The sequence below is a fragment of the Agelaius tricolor genome, unplaced genomic scaffold (assembly GCF_023055355.1).
Source record: "Agelaius tricolor isolate 1412-34295 unplaced genomic scaffold, bAgeTri1.0.p SCAF_6, whole genome shotgun sequence".
NCBI lineage: Eukaryota > Metazoa > Chordata > Aves > Passeriformes > Icteridae > Agelaius > Agelaius tricolor.
In genome coordinates, this window is record NW_027269266.1 from 42,400,633 (window position 1) to 42,421,628 (window position 20,996).

Sequence of the window (20,996 nt, forward strand, 5' to 3'; positions counted from 1 at the left end):
ATATCTCAAGGGCTCTTTGGGGGCCAGGAGAACCCTCTGAGAAGAGCCCTATCACCCCCAGCCTCAGGAAGGGGTAGTGGGACTGAGCTGCTGTGGGGAAGCATCTGCCCCCAATGTGCTCCCCCCTCCCCTACTGCAGAAACCTGCCCTGCTTCCCCAGACTGCACCCCAGCCCTCGCCTCAGGAGCCTAAACCTGCTCTGGTGCCTGCAGGGTTATCAACTGCAGCTTCCACACCACAAGGGTTAGATATTTGAAATAGACCCTCTTAGCAAAGTTTTCCTTTGGCCTCTTTTGAGAGGGATGCTGTGATTGCAAACAGGTTATGTGTATGGATCCAAACTGGGAAGGATGTGTGGGCAAGAAACAACCAGTTCATCCCTTTGGTGTATGTGGCAGTGCCTTTATTTAATTTTGGCTTCTGTTTGCTGAGCACAAATTACAAACCCCCCCCCCCACCCTTCTTATACATACAGTGAAAACTATATACATCTTTGACTATTTTTCTTTCTAAGGAAAAGGTAAAAAAAAATTCTAATAAATGTATATGAAACTTGAACCTTATCTGCCTAGGTATACCCGATTAGCTAGAAAAGCAGCACCAAACTGTGCAGAAAGCTCTTGTTTACCAACATGCTTTAATGATAAATGCACAATGAAAACCCTTTTTCCCTGGAAGAGCTAAGTACCAGAAGGCAAACCAGATTAGATGAGATTATTTAAAACAAAGCCTCCTGAGCACTACATCCTGCAATTGAAGAGTGGGAGGTGCAGGCTGTGGTCAGGCAGGACAGGTGAGGCCATGTCCCTGTGAGGGGATGAGCAAGGGGGAACAGATAAATGATGCCCTGTGGGCTCAGGTTTTGGGATGCATTACAGCACACCACTTCTGGGAATGGCAGCCTCCACAACCTGATGTCTCATTCCAAATTTCATTAGGTTTGACGCTTAATTACTCCCTGTCTTGCTGGTCCTAGGTTAAATATACTTTCCAAAGATACCGGTGCATTACTGGTGGTCAGCTGAACCATGGGTTTGGTTTTTCTGTTCTGGTTTATGACAACTTTGCACCATACAGCAAATATCCCAGGACAGAAAACTCAGTGTCTCCAAAGCCCTTATTTATTATTGTGAAGTGTGATTTCTTTCCAGTATCAAAACACCAGCCATCATACCTGACATCACACAGCTAAAATACAGGAGAAAGACAGATCACATTCTGCAATGCCCATTTTATGTACATGAACAACTGGCTTTTCTTTGCAAGAAAAAACACCTATGCAGCCAAACAGAGTTGCATTTGCCCAGGCACAGAGAGCAGCATTTGGTCACTGCTACAAACCAGTGTCAGAGCTAAAGGCCATTCTCCTTTACACAGGACGGGATCTAGTGTAGGAATCTGGCAGGGCTCCCAAGTCAGGCCACATTCATAGGGGAACCTGGTGTGACAGCAAATTAAGGCTGGGCCCCCTCTTGCTGCTTCCTATGGACAGAAAGCTTCATCTGCCTGTGTTGCAGCCGTAGCTGGGTTTATCACCTGCTGCGAGACTTGTTATTTCAGGTTGTGGTCTGAGCTGCAGATGGGCCAGCTGTCACAAAGATATTTTTTGTGACAGTTCTGTTTATAGCATATAAATGTTTATATGGTTCCATTTTGCTCCCATCTGCCAAAGGTTTCCTGTTCTCTCAGCCAGCAACCCTCAGTTGGTTCCCACACATCAAGGGCAGGTCCCCAACCCTTTCTGCACCTCTGGGATAATCTTTGGGGTATACAGAGGGTTTCCAAAGAGCTTGGTACTTCTCTGGAGAGGAGAAGGTGAGGACTAACTTACAGGATGACTTTGCATGGAGGGGACATTACAGAGGAGGTCCAGTGAGTGTTGAGGATCAGGGAGTTCCTGACTCGCCGCCCCCCCAGCATGGCAAAGGACCAGTTTGAGCTGTGCTCCTGGCTGTCACAGGCAGAGGTGTGCTCCTGGGCCCTGCTCCAGCAGCAGCCACAGCTTTGCATCATCCTGCCCAGCGCCATCCTGAACCGCTCGCCAGCAAAGACATAGAGGAAAGGGTTGAGGCAGCTGTGGAGGAAGGCAATGATCTGGGTGACCTGCAGCCCAATGTCCAGCTGGTTGGCAACCTGACAACTGTGCACCACCCCCGTGTAGGTGTTGATGGCTTTTACCAGCAAAACAATATTGTATGGGAACTGAGAGAGGAGGAAAGCGGTGAGGATCATGGTGATGATCTTCAGTGACTTCTGCTTTTGAAATCTTTTGGCCTGTAGGAGCGTGTTGATGATAAGGGCATAACAACTCACCATGACAAGGAGTGGGAGGAAGAATCCTATGATGACTTTCAAGGCCAGGACCGTAACTCTGAAGATCACACTGACGTTTGGTGGGTACATAATTTTGCAAACTGTTACGTCACCCACCTGTGTGCTCTGGCTGTAAATGAGTTCTGGGATGCACAGGCTCACAGATGTCAGCCAGACAGCCAGGCACATGAGCCTGCTGTGCAGGAGCCACCTTCGCTTACAAGTTTTAGCTTTCATCGCTTGCACTACAGTGATGTACCTGTCAAAGCTGATGCAGGTTAGAAGCAAGCTGCAGCCATAGAAATTGATCTTATACATGCTGTTGACAACTTTGCACATGAAGTCCTTAAAGATCCATCCGTCGGAAGCAGCCTTGGCCCAGAAGGGGAAGGTGAATAGGAGCAGGAGGTCAGCGATGGCCAGGTGCAACAGGTACAGATCCATCATGCTCCTCCTGAAGTGGTATTTGCAATAGACAAGCACGACCAAGGTGTTCCCCACTGTGCCCACAGCGAAGATGAGCCAGAAAAACACTGGCAGGAAGGCTTGAGCAAACTGCCTGACTTGCCTCTTGTCACACATGAAGTCTGTGCTGTTGTTCACTGGGTTCTCACACAGGGACAGCACCATGCTGTCATTCCTGTAGTAATCCAAGCTACTCTTGCCAGGATGTGTGACCTGCAATATGACATCTAGTAAATTTGTGTTGAGAGGCTCAGTAAAACGTACATTTGCCCCTCTCCATCAGATGCAATTAAAATGCTTAATTTATTCCATTTAAATGAAAAATTGCAAGGGATGCCAGTGAAACAGATAATTTCAGATTGCTCTGGGTGTGCAGCACAGCAGAGATTTATAAAAATGACCCACTGAGTGAAAAACTCACAAAAGAGCAGTTCACGACGTCCAGCCAACTTCAGTTATGAAAATGGCAGGTGGTGAAAGCATTATGTCTGTCAGAATTCAAACCATGGCTTGCTTGGCTTCAAATACATAACAAAAGGCAAAATGCCCAGCTTGGAAAGAGGTGGAGAAGAAGTCCTTGTGTTACTGCTACATTGGGATAGTACCAGTGGCTTGAAAGAGGCAGAAAACTGATGGAGACAAAGAGGGGGGGGAAAGAAAAGGAGATGAACAGTGACATAGCTGTATACTCACAACATTTGCAGCTGCCATCTTCAGCCAGATTGCTCCTCAGTCCTGAAGGAAGCTCTGTAGCCTGGAGAGGAAAGATGGGGAAAAATAACTGATTTGAAACAACTCTCAAGCAGGACTGTGACCCTCTTCCTTGTGCTTCTTCTTCTTCTACTTTTAATAAAAACCTCAACTCCTTGAAACAGCTCTGGCCGGAAGATGAACCAACCACATCGAAATTGATGCTGCTGATTTGAATTATTTACTTATTTCCATTTTACAAATTTACATTTAGCCTATATTAGGTCTTGAGCTTCTCTGTGGCACTGTGCTGATTAAGTCCTTGGATGCACTACAGTTACCACTATCTCATTTTTATCAAGCTGTAGGCTCCCCAGTGTGCACATGTAAAAAGTAATCTAAAAGTACTGTATCTTGCAAAAGATTCATGAGAAAAATTGAAATTTTCTTCTAAAATTATTTAGCAACTAAGAAGGAAAAGTACCTGGCTTTAGTAGTACTTTGCAGTCTTAAATATTTGCATCCTCTGCAGCAAGTGATTAATCTCTACCTGCAACTTCTCTTTCTTGTCTGTGAGTTTAGGCACAGTGCTCATTGCTGTTGGCCTGCAAAGCTGATCATTGAGGCCCAGAAAACAAAAAAATATTGGGCTTTTTCTGCTGCAGATTGCTTTTCTAGTCAGTCCATCATCACAAAAGGTAGCTGAGCCTGGTGGGCTCGATGCAACACAGATGCACCTAAGTATTCCACATGTTCTGCACCAGCTTGTGCAGAATAATGCCTTGTGACAACACAAGGTGAGTCAGTGCTACTGGGGACCTTCAACTGGCACAGACCTTTCCTCCAGACCCGTTCAAAAGCAGCTCATGTAACTGAGAGGTTGCCTTGCAGAAACCACAGCAGAAGCGGATGGAGCCAAACCTCCTCCATGGGGAAATGGCCCATGTTCATGCTCTGACTTCCCTCTGACTGCTCCTTGTGGCTGACAAAAAGCACCTATGGCTGTGGCTGGCAGCAGTCAGTAAGCTCCTGATTTCTCCCCAGAACTTACTTCTAACGTGTCATTGAAGCATCTGGTGAAGGGTGCAGAGCTGTGTATCCCCAGGGAGCTTTTTTATGTTATTTTCTTCTAGCTGTCAGACCTACCTTAAATTGCAAACAAAAAGATCATTGTAACTGGGCCAGTTCAGTGGGGAAAAAAAATAGGTGATTTGTAATTTAGTTCCTTTTCCATGGAGGCTGCTCATGGGAAAGAGAGACATGAATAGCAGAGGAGTGAGGGGACTCATCGGGACAGTTGCTGCGGGGGGACCAGCCTGGATGTGGCACCCAGGAGTCACACTCTGCATGTAATGTTTGCTCTTTACACCTACAATTAACCTCTTAGTAGGCTGAGCTGAGTGTGTGCTCCTGGGGCCTCAGCCTGATTAGACCTGTCACAGACTGCTTACTCTGTGGTTTTCATGTTTTACGTGGCTCAAACACATGTGGTAATCTTATCTTTCTTTTATTTTTATTTTGGGTTTTTTTCCTGGTAAGCTCTTTTGATACCAAAAGGACAATGTCTCATACCATCAATTTTCTGCTCATGTACATCATCTAGCACAGGGCAAATCAGATATTGCTCCTAGGCTGTGTCCTGCTGCAGAACACTTTCACTGGGCAGGAAAAGTACCCTTGAACAAGAAGTGGGTTCCTCTCGGCAACTTCCAGTGTCTTTTTGGGAGGCTGGGACAGGAATGAGCAGCCGGGTCTAGTGCTGCCCTCTCCAGGGTGACCCAAGGTCACAGCTTCCCACTGCTGCCTGCCAAGGCTGCCAGCAGGCAGGAGTCAAGATTGCAGGGTCTGTCTCATGCCCTGCAACACCACGTGCTTTGCAAACAACAGCAAAAGGGAGCAAACCAAAAGTATAGCCGGGCCTTCAAGAGGAAAGGCCAGGCTATTCCTGCTGCAGAAAGTGGGGAGACCCAGGGCAAGATGGCAAACAGTCCCACAAAGTCCCCACTGGTGGCACATCTTTATGTGACAACCATCCAGAAGAGTGTGGCAGGGAAGACTTTGAAAAGGCAGTGAGAAGTGGTTAATAAAAGCATGAACTTGCACATGTCTTCTTTCTGGTAAGCTGGCATGCAAATGATGCTGACTTAAGTTCCCCTCTCTGCAGGAAGTCTGAGCACCATGGGGTTTTGCTTTAATGATGGTGTTCAGCTGTGACCAATGCTCGTTTGACTGAGACTTCAAGGAAATTTCCAAATTCAGGCTCAGTTCAAATTATGGAGAAAACAGTGATTCTGGCTAGGTTTTGGGTTGGGCTCTACTGTTACTTGGCACCATGCTCATGTCAGCAGCAAAGCATCTCCTTCCAAGGGGAAGGAGCCCAGGATGCTCAATGCTCCACTACAAAATCTCCCCTAAGGTGTCTGTGTATCTCTAATAATTGGTTGTCATCTTGAAACCCCTCATGAAACTCATGAGCTCCTCCTACAGGTATAGGTCTTTATGATGCTACCACTGTACAGGACTTGGCCTCTTCTACCTCCTGGGCCATCCTGCAGAAAAACAGAAGAGGGGGAGTAGATCTCAGCCAAACCCCAGGGCACCTGCTAAGGAAAGCACATGTGAAAACACAGGCATAGACTCTGGGATTAGGGACGAGTTACCCTGAGCTTCCAAATGGCTGCCTGATGGTGGATCCACAGTAATTATCTGTAATTCAAGCTCGCTTGGCCCTTGGTATAATGCAAGCTGATTCAGCATTGGGAGAGCTACATTAACTGCAGTAGGGTAAAGGCATGCCCATGAGCAAAGCCTCTGATGCAAAGGATCTTCACATCCTTTGGTCTCTCCTTCGTGAATCTGAACCCTCACATTCAGGATTTAAGTGACTTTAATCAGACTTATTTTAATTCTCCCTGGAAGCAAAGTAATAAGTATAATTTAACCCACCACTTTACAGAGCCAGTCCCACTGTACTAAAAGCCCCCAGGGCAGATAAACCTCCAGACCAGAACACAGGCAGCTGCTAATCCTGTTCATCACTTTTCTGCCACATGACATTTATTAAGTGAGTGCTGCTGACAACAGCAGCTTTTTTGGCCCCAAGAATGCGAACAGAAGCAGAACAGTGTGAATGTTAGTCCTCTTACCAAATTTCTGCCAAACTGGTTCCTGATTTGTATGCTTACTCAATGCCATCCACAGTTAGATCCTTTCAAGCAAAATCAGAGACAAGGCAGTCAGCTCTTGCAATATCAGCATGCACTGTGAGATAACTTGTGATTTCCCTTCAGCTCATATTGGTGCAAAACTAAGCACCTCTGTTTTCCTTACTTTTGCTTTCATGTTCATCAAGAGAACTTGCAAGTGAAACACTGTTTTCTGTTTTGTTTAAAGTGAGAAAACTAAAGCCACCGGAACTTCTTCTGTCTTCTTTTTAACTTTGGGGTGCTTAAGCATAATTTGGGGATGATTTTTAAAGCTCTTCATTTATTGCAGGTACTATAGGCAGAGAAGTACTTAGCTTGACATTAGCTTTTACTTAACTGGAAAGATTTCGCAGAAATAAAACAAAACTTAAGGTTATATCCTCTTCTGAGCATGACCCAGAAGTTTCCTTTTTTCACAGTGAAAATTGCACCATGTTTGCAGTAAATCTATATCTTTTAACATGCCAATTTTCCTTTGCTTGGGTAAAAAGAGGACATCAATCTGCTTCATTCCAAGCAGGCTGCTTGAGAGGTTCAATAACTCCTCAGACGGTCCCATTAGGGGAGAAGCTGTGGCTGTAATTCACTGTCCTCTATGAGATAAGTGAGTCAGTGAAATCAGTGCCTCTGATTGCTATTTCAGACATGTTACTTGTTTATGTAGATTACACACAGGGGTCCCTGGGGATTTCCATAAAGAGGAAAGAAAAGGGTCTTCTTGTTCCAGCATGGGTTTACAGTCATTAAACTTTTCCTTCTCTTCAGAAGGGTGGGGAGTTAAGAGTAGAAAACCAGCCTGAAAACTCTCTGACTGCCTCTGGCAATTAGAACATCCATCACAAAAATGCATCAGCCCAGCCAGGTAAGCTTCTAAAAATAGCTGAAATAATAGTTTTGGCTGTAAGGATGGGTTGCAAACACAGAGCATGAAGGAAAAAAGTATTATTTACATAACCCTAAGTGTAGCAACACTTTTCCTCCACAAAAATAGAACAGTTTAAAGTCTAGGTACTGAAGACACACAGTAACCCAGTTTTTACCACTATATATATATATATATATATAAATATATATATATATATATATATATATATATAAAAATATATATATTTCTGTGAACCCAATTCCTGTTTGATGGCATGGAATGTTTTAGCAATTCCTGTAAAGAGCCATGTCACCAGCAGCTCCTTTTACAGAGCACTTGGTAAGCAGGACAGACAAACCAGACCCCAAAGGCTGGTGTTAAACATTCTCATTTCTGTTAGGTCTTCATATACCTGTGCTGTGTATTCTTAATTAAATTGGGAGCTGCCTGTGCCTGCCTGCCTAGTTTGGAGTACCCATTTTAGAGTAAACATTCTTTTCACTGCATCTGTTCCCAAGGGATAGAAAAACTTTATAGGTCTCAGGTCCAACTACTATTTTAGGAGAACCAATGGCTTTGTTACTCACACTGCAGGCTGGCTCATACTGTGACTTTTAACTCTTGAGTTAACTCCCTGCAGAAGTGTGCAGGGCAAAAGGATAAAATGAGACTCACCAGGAATGAGCAAAGGAATGGCACACCAAAGATTGAGAGGCTGCGTGCCAGTGAGATTCTTAGTTTGCTACACGCAGCACTGGGTACAAAGAACTGTATTTGAAGTGCTTCTACACACAGCATGAGGAAAAAGCAAGAGGAGCTTAAAAGCCTTGGCTCAGCCCCAGAGATGCACAGTCACTGGCATAAGAGAGCCTCCAGGTAAGGATTAAAGGACAAACAAATAAAGTGGGTGTTATTGTGGGAGGCTACTATAGGCCACCTGGCCAGGATGACAACACCAACAAATTAGTCTTTAAGCAACTAAGAAGTACCTGTCAATCAACATAGCTGATAACAGGTCCATAAGATTCCTGAAGCACCTATACCTCTTGGTGCAGGTACTATGAGGACTGGGAAAGGTGCCCTCCTTGATTTGTTGCTTATTAACAGAGAGGGACTTGTGGGCAAAGTGATGATTCGTGACTTTCTTGAGTGATGATTTATGGCTTTCTTGGCCAAAGCAACCATGAGGCAATCAAGTTTAAAATCTCTGCTGACAGGAGGAAAACTGCCAGCAAAACTTCAACTCTGGATATGAAGTGAGCAAAATTCAGGCCGTTCTGGGAACTAGTTAGTGAGGTCCCCTGGGAAAATGCCTCTTTCTGCCCAGCCAAGGCGGCAAAGGCTGCGGCTGTTCTGTCATTCCTCTGGGGAGCTGGGGCAAGCCCTTGGCCTTGGACCAGCCGGAGTGTGTGTGCTGCTGCAGATGATGGTCTGAGCACTGAGCACAAAAGGCCAGAATCAGCTTTCTGTCCCGGCACCTATTGTGTGGGAGCAATCTTTGGAGATCTACTCCGCATTGGCGGCTGTCTCTTAGTTTAAGTGCAGGGCTCCCGAGAAAGGATGACAGTGCTTTAACATGGGAAGGAGAGCACCCAGGCCCCGTGCTTCCCGTCAGGATGATGGGCTGCCCAGGGGAGACAAAGGTCAGCAAAACCTTTCCATCTAGGAAACTTCTGTGCGGGAGAAAACCTTGGATGTATTCAGCATGGGAGGTTGGATCCCGAAGTCTCCTGTGAGCGGCTGACACAGCACGGCAGTGCCGGAACACGGCAAGCAGCGCGCCCAGCCGCGGGGCATCAGGCGGGGCTGCCGGGGGGGGCGTCCCGGGAAGGGAGGGCAGGAGGAGGCCGTGCTCGGAGGGGTGGAGCGCCGCTGCCGCGGTGCCGGTGCGGAGGGAGGAGGAGGAGGAGGGATGCCCGTCCTGCGCCGGCCGTTTCCCGGCGGAGCCGTCAGCTGACGCCGCCGTTTCCTGGCTGCCGCCCGCCATGCTGCGGCTCCTGCTCCCGCTGGCCGCCCTGGCCGCGCTCCTCCGGGCGGCGGTGAGTGCCCGCCTCGCCTCCCCCTCCGCCAGGGACACCCGGGGGCAGCGGGGGCCGGCTCTGAGGGGCGCGGGGGCCGCCGTGGCCGAGGGAGGGCTGGCAGGGGCCTCCTGCCGCCGCTGGAGGAAGGCGCTTCGCCTCGGTCCATTTTTAAACCACAAGCGATTCAGGGCTCATGGGCGGCACACAGGACGCAGGTGCCGGGCTTGTGGCTGCGCCGAGGGGGGGAGAGCCCGGAGCCGAGGCAGGGAGGGGTCCGTGCCCTTCTCCCGAGCAGGGCGGCCGCTCCCGGCCCGCCGGAGGTGTGGAAGGGCTGGCGGTGCCGCCCGGCCGGAGCGGTGCTGCCGGCGCCGGGACTCCCTGCGCGCCCGGGAATCGCGGAGGCCTCGCTGAGCAGCCCGGGGCCGTGGGGAAACCGGTACCGACACTGCTGGTAGATCCCGTGGGAAAACGTGCTCATCCTGTGCTGTGTGAGGGGAGGGAAAGAGGTTTTTCCTGTTCTGCATAGATTCTGTTGTAGCCGCCTTGTCCCGGGGGACACAATACCACAGCCTAAGGACGAATCCTCATGCTCCACAGGTCTCGTGGTTTATGCCTCGAGTTGAAGGCAGTGATCCTATTACCGTGGTAGATATTGTAGTTGGATGAGGCACGGGTGGTTAAAGATGTTTGAAAAATAGAGCAACATCATGCGAGACCTTATGGAAGGGAAGATTGGGCCACAGTTAGTTGTGCTTTCTTAAGGATGAGGTTGCTGAGTCTTCCAAAATTTTGAAGGTGGCAGGCAAGAACAAATACTCTTCAAACTTGGTAGTATTAGCACTTTTGGGGGATTTAATAGGTTCGTTTTAAACAGATAAAATACTGTAAAAATGCATAGTTTCAAGAATTTGCTGCCATGGGAGGTTGTAAAACCAGATAGTACTCAACAGATTAAAAAAAAATGGATTTGCCAAATTCAAATACCTTATGCTCATAAGCAACATCCAAGACTTTCCAACATCCATTTTCAACAACAAATGACTGTGCAAAGATTTGCCCTCTAATATCCCTAGTGTAGCAGCTGTTTCAGCTGAAGGAGTACGAGGGAGCAGACCACAGACTGTGGCCAGGGTCCTGTCATTTATTTAAACAGTGTTTCTTACTGCTGTTGTCCAGACAGAGTATTGCATGGTGCCTAGAGGACCTATGGACTTGAATCAGTAGGGCATATATTGTGCTCTTATCTTCCTAGCTCTGTGTGTTTTCTGTAGAGACATACGTGCAAAATAGCACTATTTCTTAAGAGTAGTTTAGTAACAACTGAGAGGGTTTGAGGAGCTGAGGCTGATAGGCACAATTTCCCTTATCAGCCCACAGTTCCCTGACACAAGCAGTAAGGGAAGGGTTTTTTTAAAAACTTGGTCTAGTCCTCAAAATAGATCAGGGTCCTGTCATCACAGATGTGCTAATGTTCTTTTAAATTAGCTTGAGAGGACATATGCAGCAGATAGCAACCGCAAACTGGGGTTTGCAGACTTCTGGGCTTAGGCTCACTGCTGAGCCCTACAATGCTGGTTTTGTGCCCTAGTTCTGAGATATTTTTGGCTGTAATGATTGCTTGCTTTCTCTAAGTGTGGCAGGAAGTGTTTTGAAAATAATTGTGCTATTATGGGGCTATTATGTCAGACATGGTCTCTGTTGTATGTTATGAAAGACTACCCAAACTTTTTTCATCTATGATTAAAATAAAACAATAGGTTTCTTCTAAATAGAAATGTGCAACCTGAGCATTGATAGAAACACATGACTGAGCAAAATACAGAGCAAACCAGGGAATGCTGCTACCATTCAAACATAACTGATCCTTGCTTGCTTGTTTCCAGGCTGTGAGCAGTCATGCATTAGATTCTGTGCTCCCATCTAAAGGAGCAGGGTGTGGTATTTTAATCCCTTTTCAACTTGGCTGTATCCTGTTAAACCAGGATATACTAGAACAGGTGTTGAGTCTTGGAAAACTCTACATGTAGTGGAAGTGAGCTGGAAGTGAGTAGCAAAACACAGTGTGAGTTTCACTGATCCTACTGATTTCCAGGGCTTTGGAGAAATCTGATTCACAACGGCAGGCGAGGATATCTGCTGATCATCTGCAGTTTCTGGGACCACAGTTACATCTGTTCCAGTGGGGAATTCACTGCTGCTGTAGCATGTGTTAGTAGAGCCTCTTGCATTTGGTAAGAACGATGTAGGGTGATGCCTGCTTTTCAGATGGAGCCAACTGCTTGGCAAGAAGAACAGAAATCATGTATTAAGTTAATATCAGAAGCAGTCCCAGAACATGTACGGGATTTACAAATGCTATAATGTTTTTTCCCAGGACTCATTGCATCCCTGTTGTGATGCATTGCCATCTACTATTAGGAAGTCTTGATGAGAAAAAAGTGTTTAAAAGAAAAGGGGGTATGGGGGAGAAATGATTGAGGGAGGCAGACAGGGAGCTTTGGAAGGAGACTTTTTTTTCTTTTCTGTTGTCTCATTTACTCCACTTCAGGACATCTCCTCTGTGTCATTACGACAGTGATTCTGCATGACCCAGCATCTTATGTAGTATGTAGAGTAACAGTCCTTTATTGCAGTCTGGGAAAAAGGGAATGTGTGTAATATTTTAAAGCGGCTCATACTGGTTCCTGGTTGCAGGCTTTGTTGACCCAAGGCATCCCTTCATAACCACATTATTGACTTCTGGAGACTTCTGCAGAACAGAAGAGAACAGTCAGGAAGCAAAGATGATCTCCTTCAAGCAACTGCCCATTGAAGCCAAGGCTGCAGTGGCTGCAGGAGTGGTTTTCTTCTCCATGATGCTATCACGGAGTTACCTGGCGGAAAAACTCGATTTCAGGACACGGCGCTGGCTTCTAAGGCTGCAAATGGCACTATTTGCTAATACACTCATGTTGATGGGATCTCTTCATGTTTGGAGAAGCACAGTCACCACGTTCACCAGATCTTCAGCTGCCAGCTCCTTCTGTTTCATGCTGTGGAAAATAGCTGTGTTCATGTTTCTAGCTTTGGCTCACTCAAGCTTCTTTACATTGCTATTTCTTGTTGCAGAAGAGCCCTATTTCTTTTCTTTAGCTGCCTACACTTGCTTGGGGGCCTATATTATTCTCATCTTCTTCCTCTTCACTCTAGGCTCTGTAGAGCAGGCTTACAAGTTCTTGGCTGGGAGAGGCGCTAAGGCAGGCACTGGCAACAAGAACAGAACAGCACTGAAACCAGTTCTGGCAGTCTTGCTGACTGTTGTGCTGACTGTTACTGGGCTGTTAAATGCTTCCCAGCCCCCTACTGTGAATTCAGTGGAGATTCCAGTTCATAAGCTGCCCTCAGCAATGAATAACCTGAAAGTGGTGTTGCTTTCAGATATCCATCTGGGGCCTACAGTTGGGAAGACCAAGCTTGCCATGATAGTGAGAATGGTTAAGGCTTTAAAACCAGACATCACCGTGATTGTTGGGGACCTGTCTGATGCTGAGGCAAAGATCATACGACCTGCTGTTGAGCCTCTTGGAGAACTTGATTCTCCTTTGGGGACTTACTTTGTCACAGGAAACCATGAGTACTACACCTCAGATGTTAGCAACTGGTTCGAGCTGTTAAAATCATTTAACATTCAGCCATTGCATAATGAGAATGTGAAGATTGTTTCACCAAAGAGCACTTCTGACTGGTTCTGCCTGGCTGGCGTGGATGATATTGAAGCAGATGTGTTGCGCTATTCGGGACATGGCATGGATTTGAAAAAAGCTCTCAGAGGTTGTAGCAGTGAGCGTGCAATAGTGCTCCTAGCTCATCAGCCAATTGCTGCAAAGTGGGCCCTTCAGGAGAGACCAGACATAAATTTAATTCTCTCTGGCCATACTCATGGAGGGCAGATTTTCCCTCTAAATGCTGGAGCTTATCTGCTGAATCCATTCTTTGTTGGCTTGTACCAAGTTGGGCAGAATACCTTCGTCTATGTCAGCCCGGGGACGATGTACTATGGAATACCCATGAGGCTGGGCAGCAGAGCTGAAATAACAGAGATTATTCTACGTTCTCCTTGAGGAGTTTTTTGGTTTTGTTTTTTTTTGCCAGTATATTGGCTCTTCTACTATGAAAGCAAATCCTTTTTTGGGGAAGCCAGAGAAGATGTGTTGGGCTGAACTTCAGAAGGTTCTGTTAAGTTTGAGCAGAAAACACTAATAGTGTCTTGGGCCTATGAAACAAATTTGGGACATGTTAAATTACTGAAGTAATTATGTCTTTGACTTCATTATTTTTGAGGTTCTGCACTTAAAGATAACCCTGATGTCATGGAGATAATGTGTGTCCTGTGCATGTTTAGTAATACCTGTGTCCTGCAGCTACTTCATGTTCCACTGTTGGGTGTCCATCAGGCAGCTGCCTTACCAAATCTCAGGCAGATGAAGTTCTGAGCTTGTGCAATGAAGTCACGGATGTGTCCTTTGCAGAAAGGCCTGCAAGAATGTGCACTGAGTATGTAAACTCTGGGAGGCTTATGCTAGAGTTGTTGCGGGAAAGGAAGAGTTTAGGGTTGCTTTTTTTTTTTAAGTTGAGACTGGATATTTTTATCCTGCTAGCTGTCTGCAGCATGCAAAAAATTTGGTGAGACTGACACCAGAAGGTGAGAAGTAGCTGTCTTTCTCAGGCATTTTCCCCAGAATATTTGGGCATCCAGTAATTGTTTACTGAAAATAGCTCTAATAAAAGCAAATTAGGAGAATTCCAAAATTAACTTCTTTTGCTGTCTGAGCATACAGTACCTCCTTATATAAAGCACTAATTCCAAAGCTGAAATACTCAGTGTCTTTTGTCTTCATTCTGTATTTTTTTTCTTTCTGCCTAATTTCTCCTCCATCATTTTTCTCTTGCAAGAGTAAGTAGATGCTATTTCAATACAATGCAAATAAGTTAATGCCTGAAACTTGTTAAAGGCTTTAATATTTAAGTAAATTATGCCCTCTTTTAATGAGACTAAACTCTGCAGCAGGTGACTTTCCCTAAGAGCATTTGTATGGCAGTGTCCTGGTTGTCTGATGGGCACACAGGAGAGACACTGCTATGGGATAATGAATAGAGGATTTCTTCCCATCCTTCATAGGAGGGCTTATCATAAATTAACATAATTGTGGGATTTTTGAGGTATTAGAGAATAATTGATACAAACATTCTTGTTTCTATATCTTTGCATTCATGTAAGAAAGCCAGAATGTAAAATAATGTGTGACTTTTGTCCAGGCTGATGAAACACTTTACTTCTGTGCATCTTCACTCTCCTCCTCTCCCGCCTCATTTCTGCTGCATGAAATATCACAAACCATTAGAGCCTGGGAATCCTGCCTCTGTAGTCTGCAGCTGTAGCCACAGGGTTTTCCTTGCTCTGCCTTTGTGGCCAGCAGTGCCCGTGTTCCCCTCAGGCAGACCCACAGCATGGGGCAAAAGAGAGTGGTTCTTATTCAGGAGACTGAGGATAGGAGACCAGAGCTGTGGTATTCAGTCTTTTCTTGCCTTCCTGTGTGATTCTGAACCAGACAACCACAAACACTTGGTTTCATTCTTCAGCTTCTGTTCTCATATTGAAGGAGATAGGTAGGGGTGTGTTTGAAAGCTACCGTAGTCTTTGTAAACTTGAGGGTTTTTGTAAGTTAAATTTTGAGGTTTGACTTCATCCACTCTGAGCATCTCCAGGCAGAGCATCTAATTCCTAGGCTGGTTTTGAATCCTGCTCCTCTGTACAAACATCTTATATTTTTACTCAGGAATAATGAGAAATACTCTAAATGTGTCACAAAGGTTAGTGGAATTGCTGGAGAAGTCAGTCCTCTTCTGAAAGACTGAATATCTTACCAGCCATGCTCTCTGCTTGCCAGATTAGATAATTTCTATTTCTCACCACCTATAATTTTGTAAACTTTTTTTTATGATTGTGTGATTATTTCTACTTAACTATCCTAAAGTTTCCATGTGTATTCAACACTGCTTTTTGCAGTTGGTGGCATAGGAGGGAATGAGGAAGGAATTTTGATTGCTTGTAACCCTCTGGTTACTTGTCAACTTGCCTTCAGTTAAGAGCTGTGTTCTGGGTTTAGTGGTGCAGAGTATTCTCACCTGGCCAGTAGTCCAGGAGGCTTTTTACACTTTTTGCACTGAATGTTCTTACCATGTTAAGAAGGCTAATTGTTAAGCCAGTTTCCTCAACAGGAGGCATTTGTGGGACTGATTTTAGATCGTGTCAGTTTCTCAGCGAGATGCTAGTATTATTTACTTTTTTCTCCCTGCCCTTTTTATTTCTCTCTTCATTCTGATCAAGTGTGTGCAAAAACATAGCTAAAGGGGTCCTTCTATCTCAGAATTTTATCATTACTTTGTATGTGCCTCTCTTAGAAGATAATTATGTATCCTTTCAGAAGCAGATATGTATCATTTTAGGAATGGTCATTGTCATTTCATACATTCGTTGAATTCTCCTGATGTAATTTAGTTCTTGCCCCCTTTTTTTGTATCTCTCCCTCTGAAAGGTTGTTTACTGGTGATTACTTCTTACTTAAAATGCTTTCTTTCTGTGCCAAAAGACTTTAAAGCCTTTTCTTATTTTCCTTTTTAATGATGAATGGAAGGTATCCTGTATCAACTTTCTGTGTGATAAAAGGAATGAACCATTTCTATAATCTCTCTAATCAGCAATCTCTAACTGTCCTTCAAGGTTCTTTCTATACTTTTTCCAGTTTGATTTGAGTGTACACAATGCAGACCTGTATTCAGTATTTCAGATGAAGAAAAATTGCTGTGCTGCTTATTTTTTAATTTTTAATTTTTTTTTTGTAAATTTTATGTGTGTGTGTGTAAAGTATTTAATCTAGAGAACTTAACTAAATGAATATATATTTCATCCTTTAAAAGGCCAGTTCATTGGGGGCTGAGGAGGAGTTAATGTCAGAATTAATAGCAGAATATAATAGTATTGTCACTTTGTGAAAATTATATTTATTATATAATTACTGTAGAATGGATTGGAAAATATGTAAATTGTGGTATAACAAATGCTTTAAATGTTGGGATTTAATAAAACTTTATTCTTATAATCAACTATGAGGCTTCTAGTGACCTTTTATTTTGTACCAGTATGCATTGTAGCAGTTTGTGCTGAGTGGTTTTAACACACTCATTCTATTTACCAACAAAAAGCTACCAACAATAAACCTGACTAGTTTTGTAAACTCTTACACCCTTACTGCTCAATCAGTCATGGTGGAAAGTGGGAAAGGCCACTATTGCATTTGCCTAAAGCCTACTAGGAGAAAAAGGTGCAGACGGCAGGGGTGAGGATGTTATGCTGAGAGAAGGACCACTGAGAGGGCACAGAAAGGTTACTAAGAGAATATTTTGGAAGGAACTGAAGAAAATGAGTGATTTGTGGTTCTCAATTTTGATACTTAAGCTTTGAGGTGGAGAAAGAGGTGTTCTGTGACTGGTCTAAGAGAGGCTAAAAATCTTCAGAGATGGAGGATTTGTACCTGCATTTGTTTGCTTTCTAAATAAGAAAAAAAAAAAACAAACTGGTTTTGTAAATTTGGAGAATGAGAGATTTTTGCCACTGATAAACAGTTCTGTGTGTTGAAGATGGGAAAAAAAAATTTGTGTCAAGAGACATGCACATTATTAAATGTTGAAATAGCATTAGGGTTGCAAAAATAAACTCTTACTTGATTTAAGCAAGGACAAATTCTTTAGTTCTTCTCATTTCCATATGAGTATGCTCTGAGGGTGTAAGGTGCAACATGATATCATTGCCTGTAAGGGTCTGAATTTTCAGCTGGGCACTGATATGATTTGGTATGAAGGAAGTGGCACCTCAAACAGTGCTGTTTGTGTTGCTTACCAAACAAGCAGAGCCACTACCCCATCTTCAAGGGAGACAAAGTGGGAGTGAATTCCCTGCATATTCACAAGGGTGAGTATACAGTACTGGCAGAGCCAGACATAAATTCATGAGGACAGCTCTCTTGTTTTTGTTGCAAACTCTGGATCATCCACTGGCAATGAAGTAATGCTGAGGAATTGATCATGAAGGAAGTCTGTTTACAATGAATGATGAATGAGGTGAATTCGAAGTATTCTGGTAGCTTCCTCCCTCTCCTCACCCACGTAGTATCACTGTGTCACGAAGTGTATGTGTTGGGAAGGTGATTTACACCTATGGTCACAGCTTCAAAAACATGACTTCCAAATGGTAACTGGTTCAGTGGTTACCACTTTCATAATTAATACCTCCCTTTAATTGTTTTAAGATAGCCATGGTTCTCTGCCATAAGTGTCTGTCTCTGAGGGCGTGTAAACAGTTTTTTCAACATTCATCACCTCAACAGCTCTCTGCCATGAATGGAATTAAGTGTCTTTTCCAGACTTCTTGATGTGGTTAGTCTGAATGAGGAAGCTAAAGTCCTCTTACAGAAGGACACCACAGCAATTTATTTCACCTCTCCTTATTTCCAGGGATAATGGCCTTTTAATGTGTAAGGTACTTCTATCCATAGTGGTGCTTTTTTTTTGGTTTCTTTTCTATGTTGTTGTGTTGGGTTTCAGAGTTCCACTTAGTCATGTTCATTTTGAAGCACTCAGCTCTGCATTAGTGCTGTGACTTGTCACAGTGCCCTAGAGTAAAAACACTTGAAGAATATGAAACAGCTGCTTGGTGTCTGTAAGGGTGTAATAGTTTCCTTCACAGGTACACATGGGACAATTCCATCCTAGTGCAGCATGTCCAGCTGTCAGGATGCAGGTTATAAATGAAAGATCAGGAAAAAGTCACATACATTTAAATTGAACAGGAAGTAAGCAGCTATACCTACCTGTACATCCTTTTCAGCAATAGTTTGCTTGAGGTCTAACAGCCTGGAGTTACTATAGCATCATAATTTCCTATGGGGAATCCTAACCCTTGAGTTACATGTATTCCAAAGCAATTGGTTTGTATTTCTGAATTCTGTGTGGCCGTGATTTTGGAAAGGCCTGACATGCCCATACCTTTGTTGAATCAAGATTTATTTATCTTAATAAAGTTAGGTAATCTTAAGAGTGGGTCCATGTTTGTGGAAACAGAGCATAAAAAGCTTGTGCTGTGCAGCACTTAGCAGCCCCTTGCTTTTCATGTTTCCCTGGCAGCTCCTTGCTGTATCCTCTCATACTTATTGCTACACATCCACCACACAATTTCACTTGTTCCCTGTTGGCAGAATGCTTTGAATTGCTATGTGTATCTAGGACTATTTTCCTCTACAATTTTTTGGTTTTCTGTAAAATAATGCCTTTGTTGCTGATGGAATATACTGTTGTCTTCCTCCTTGGAGTTTGTAGTCTTGAAATGATTGTAAAGTGTTATCTCAGTTGCTGTTTAATGACAGTGTAGGGATAGGCATATTGGCCTATCCTGTAGGCCAATATCTGTCACTTAGCAATTTTGTCTTCCATTTTTCAGGAGGGAGTGTGTTTTCTTTCAACTATATCTGCTGGTTTCCTTGTTCTTTTATCCTGTGACACATTGCACTGGCTCCCTTTTGCTGATTTGTTGTGCTAAGACTCAGGTGGGATATAGATAGCTGGAGGAAAGTCATTCACCATCTCTTATTTTAGGACCATTATATCTTCTATTGTAGACAACCCCCAGATGTTGTATAGCCTATTCTCTGTGTCTTCCAAGGCAGAAAAAAATTATACCGTCTCTTTTTTTTTGTTTTGGTTTAGTTTTGTGTACAGAATGTACCTGAGAGGAGTTTTGGGATTGATTATGAATCCAACAGCTTTGTCAAGGATGGGAAACCTTTCCGTTACATCTCCGGTAGCATTCACTACTCGCGGGTGCCCTCGTACTACTGGAAAGACCGCCTGCTGAAGATGAAGATGGCAGGGCTTGATGCCATTCAAACGTGAGTAGCTGTTGATTTCCAAGGGATTTATGGTCCTGGGAGCTATATGAGAAGTCATTAAGAGCCTGCCATTGTTACTTGTTATTATTTTTCCAGTAATAGGTGAGGAAGCTCTGGAGAAGTGAAGGGTGGTACAGGATGACTTTTAACCACATAAATGGGGGCAGCTGGCAGGTTGTAAGCAGCAGTCTGTTTCCCTGATGATAGGCAACTCCTCTGGCTTCACAACTCAGGGTGCAAATGTGACCTGAAATAAATTGTTGGACTATGAACTTTGGCAACTATGGAACAATTGTACATGCTCTGCCTCTGCCAGGGGCACTGTACTCTCTGGTCAAAAGGCAGACTAGGTGTGAGGAAACAATAACCTGTTAGTACAGCCTGGATTGGTATCACTCAGAAGCCTTGAAAATATTGTTGAATACTGCAGTAACATTTAAAAGCTATTTCAAGCTATTTCACCTGAAGCATTTAAATTTAGATAAATGGATGGGGAGCTAGGTGTACTTCTTAAAAAAAAAAGCTTAAACAGCTTTCATTTGTGTGTGTGTATGTGTGTGTGCAAAACCCTTAGTCCTTGTCTTTTCTACCTGGTCATGTACTTAATTCAACAGATGAGGCACAAATTAAAAAAAAAAAAAAATCAGCTTTCTCTTATTTTTGCCATGGCTTCATTGACAAGGAAAGTGGTACTGTGTGAGGCACAGTCTTTTCAGGCAATTATTGTAATTCCCAAACAGGTTTGTTTTCTTTTCTTAATTCATTGCAAGGCTCAGAGATTCTCTTTGAAACCACCTGCTTTTGTGCTGTAAAAAGTTCAGCTTCTGACAGTGCAGAGCTTGTAGGCTCAGTAGGAGTGGTTTCTCACCCTTGAAATCTGTATTGTTGTTAGACCTGCAAGTTGCACGGTTCCTTTGTACTCTTGGGGATGAGACTAGTCAGAGTTAGTAGCTGAAGAACAGACAGCAGGCAGAGAAAAAAAAGTTGAATTTTTCCAAATTTAGGGTTCTCTATTTTTTTGCATATCTTAAGACTCTTGCCTGTGTTGGGATGATGCAGTCACTCTGGTGAGTGGTTTTGTGGTTGTTTTTGTTTTTTCTATTAAGGCATCAAGTTCTGTCTTTGCTCACATTAATAAGAGCAATGGGATTAGGTAACACACTTGCTCAGGACCAGGTTGCTGGATTTGCCCAAGTAATTACTTTTTGCTGAAATAAAAGTAATTTAAAGTGGACCTGGAAATTATGCCTTTTGGTGTCTGGCTTGAAGGTCAGCCTGGGACTGACCCTATGATCAGTGACTCCTATGATCCATAGTGTCTCATACTTCCCTTATGTCTCTCATTAATTTTCCTCCTCCTCCCATTACCCATGTGTTTTCAATGCCCTTTGTTCATTTCCAGCTTTCTCAAATATTCCATTTTTTTTCTTTTTATTTTTTTAAATTGCCTCTTCAT

The 20,996-nt window shown here is 44.0% G+C and overlaps 3 protein-coding genes across 4 annotated transcripts in view; 2 read left to right on the forward strand and 1 right to left on the reverse strand.

The window, feature by feature from the left end:
• Nucleotides 1-1,755: 1,755 nt before the first annotated feature.
• Nucleotides 1,756-9,526, reverse strand: CCR9 (C-C motif chemokine receptor 9). The gene is made up of 2 exons (XM_071429914.1): nt 9,229-9,526; nt 1,756-3,005 (listed from the first exon to the last, which is right to left on the reverse strand). The coding sequence occupies exons 1-2, from the start codon at nt 9,524-9,526 to the stop codon at nt 1,828-1,830; spliced, it is 1,476 nt and encodes a 491-aa protein (XP_071286015.1). The 3' UTR covers nt 1,756-1,827.
• Nucleotides 9,440-16,703, forward strand: TMPPE (transmembrane protein with metallophosphoesterase domain). Of its 2 annotated transcripts, none has more exons than XM_071429551.1 (2): nt 9,440-9,578; nt 12,255-16,703. In XM_071429551.1, the coding sequence occupies exon 2, from the start codon at nt 12,344-12,346 to the stop codon at nt 13,658-13,660; it is 1,317 nt and encodes a 438-aa protein (XP_071285652.1). In that variant the 5' UTR covers nt 9,440-9,578; nt 12,255-12,343; the 3' UTR covers nt 13,661-16,703. The 2 variants fall into 2 exon arrangements, with proteins under 2 accessions (XP_071285652.1, XP_071285653.1); XM_071429552.1 differs by lacking the exon at nt 9,440-9,578 and adding an exon at nt 11,663-11,791.
• The window catches only part of GLB1 (galactosidase beta 1), a 41,504-nt gene continuing 29,952 nt past the window's right edge, over nt 9,445-20,996 (forward strand). Inside the window, exons 1-2 of the mRNA XM_071429550.1 lie at nt 9,445-9,578; nt 19,359-19,540. Coding sequence (XP_071285651.1) covers nt 9,525-9,578; nt 19,359-19,540 — 236 coding nt within the window. The 5' untranslated portion in view covers nt 9,445-9,524. The remainder of the gene's footprint in view (nt 9,579-19,358; nt 19,541-20,996) is intronic.

What these genes read in the sequence shown, in the direction of transcription:
- CCR9 (XM_071429914.1), bottom strand. Translation starts at nt 9,526, where the DNA reads ATGGCGGGCGGCAGCCAGGAAACGGCGGCGTCAGCTGACGGCTCCGCC. An exon ending in CCATGCTGAATACATCCAAG is followed by an intron (nt 3,006 to 9,228) that starts GTTTTCTCCCGC and finishes CAAATTTACTAG; the next exon opens with ATGTCATATTGCAGGTCACA.
- TMPPE (XM_071429551.1), top strand. Translation starts at nt 12,344, where the DNA reads ATGATCTCCTTCAAGCAACTGCCCATTGAAGCCAAGGCTGCAGTGGCT.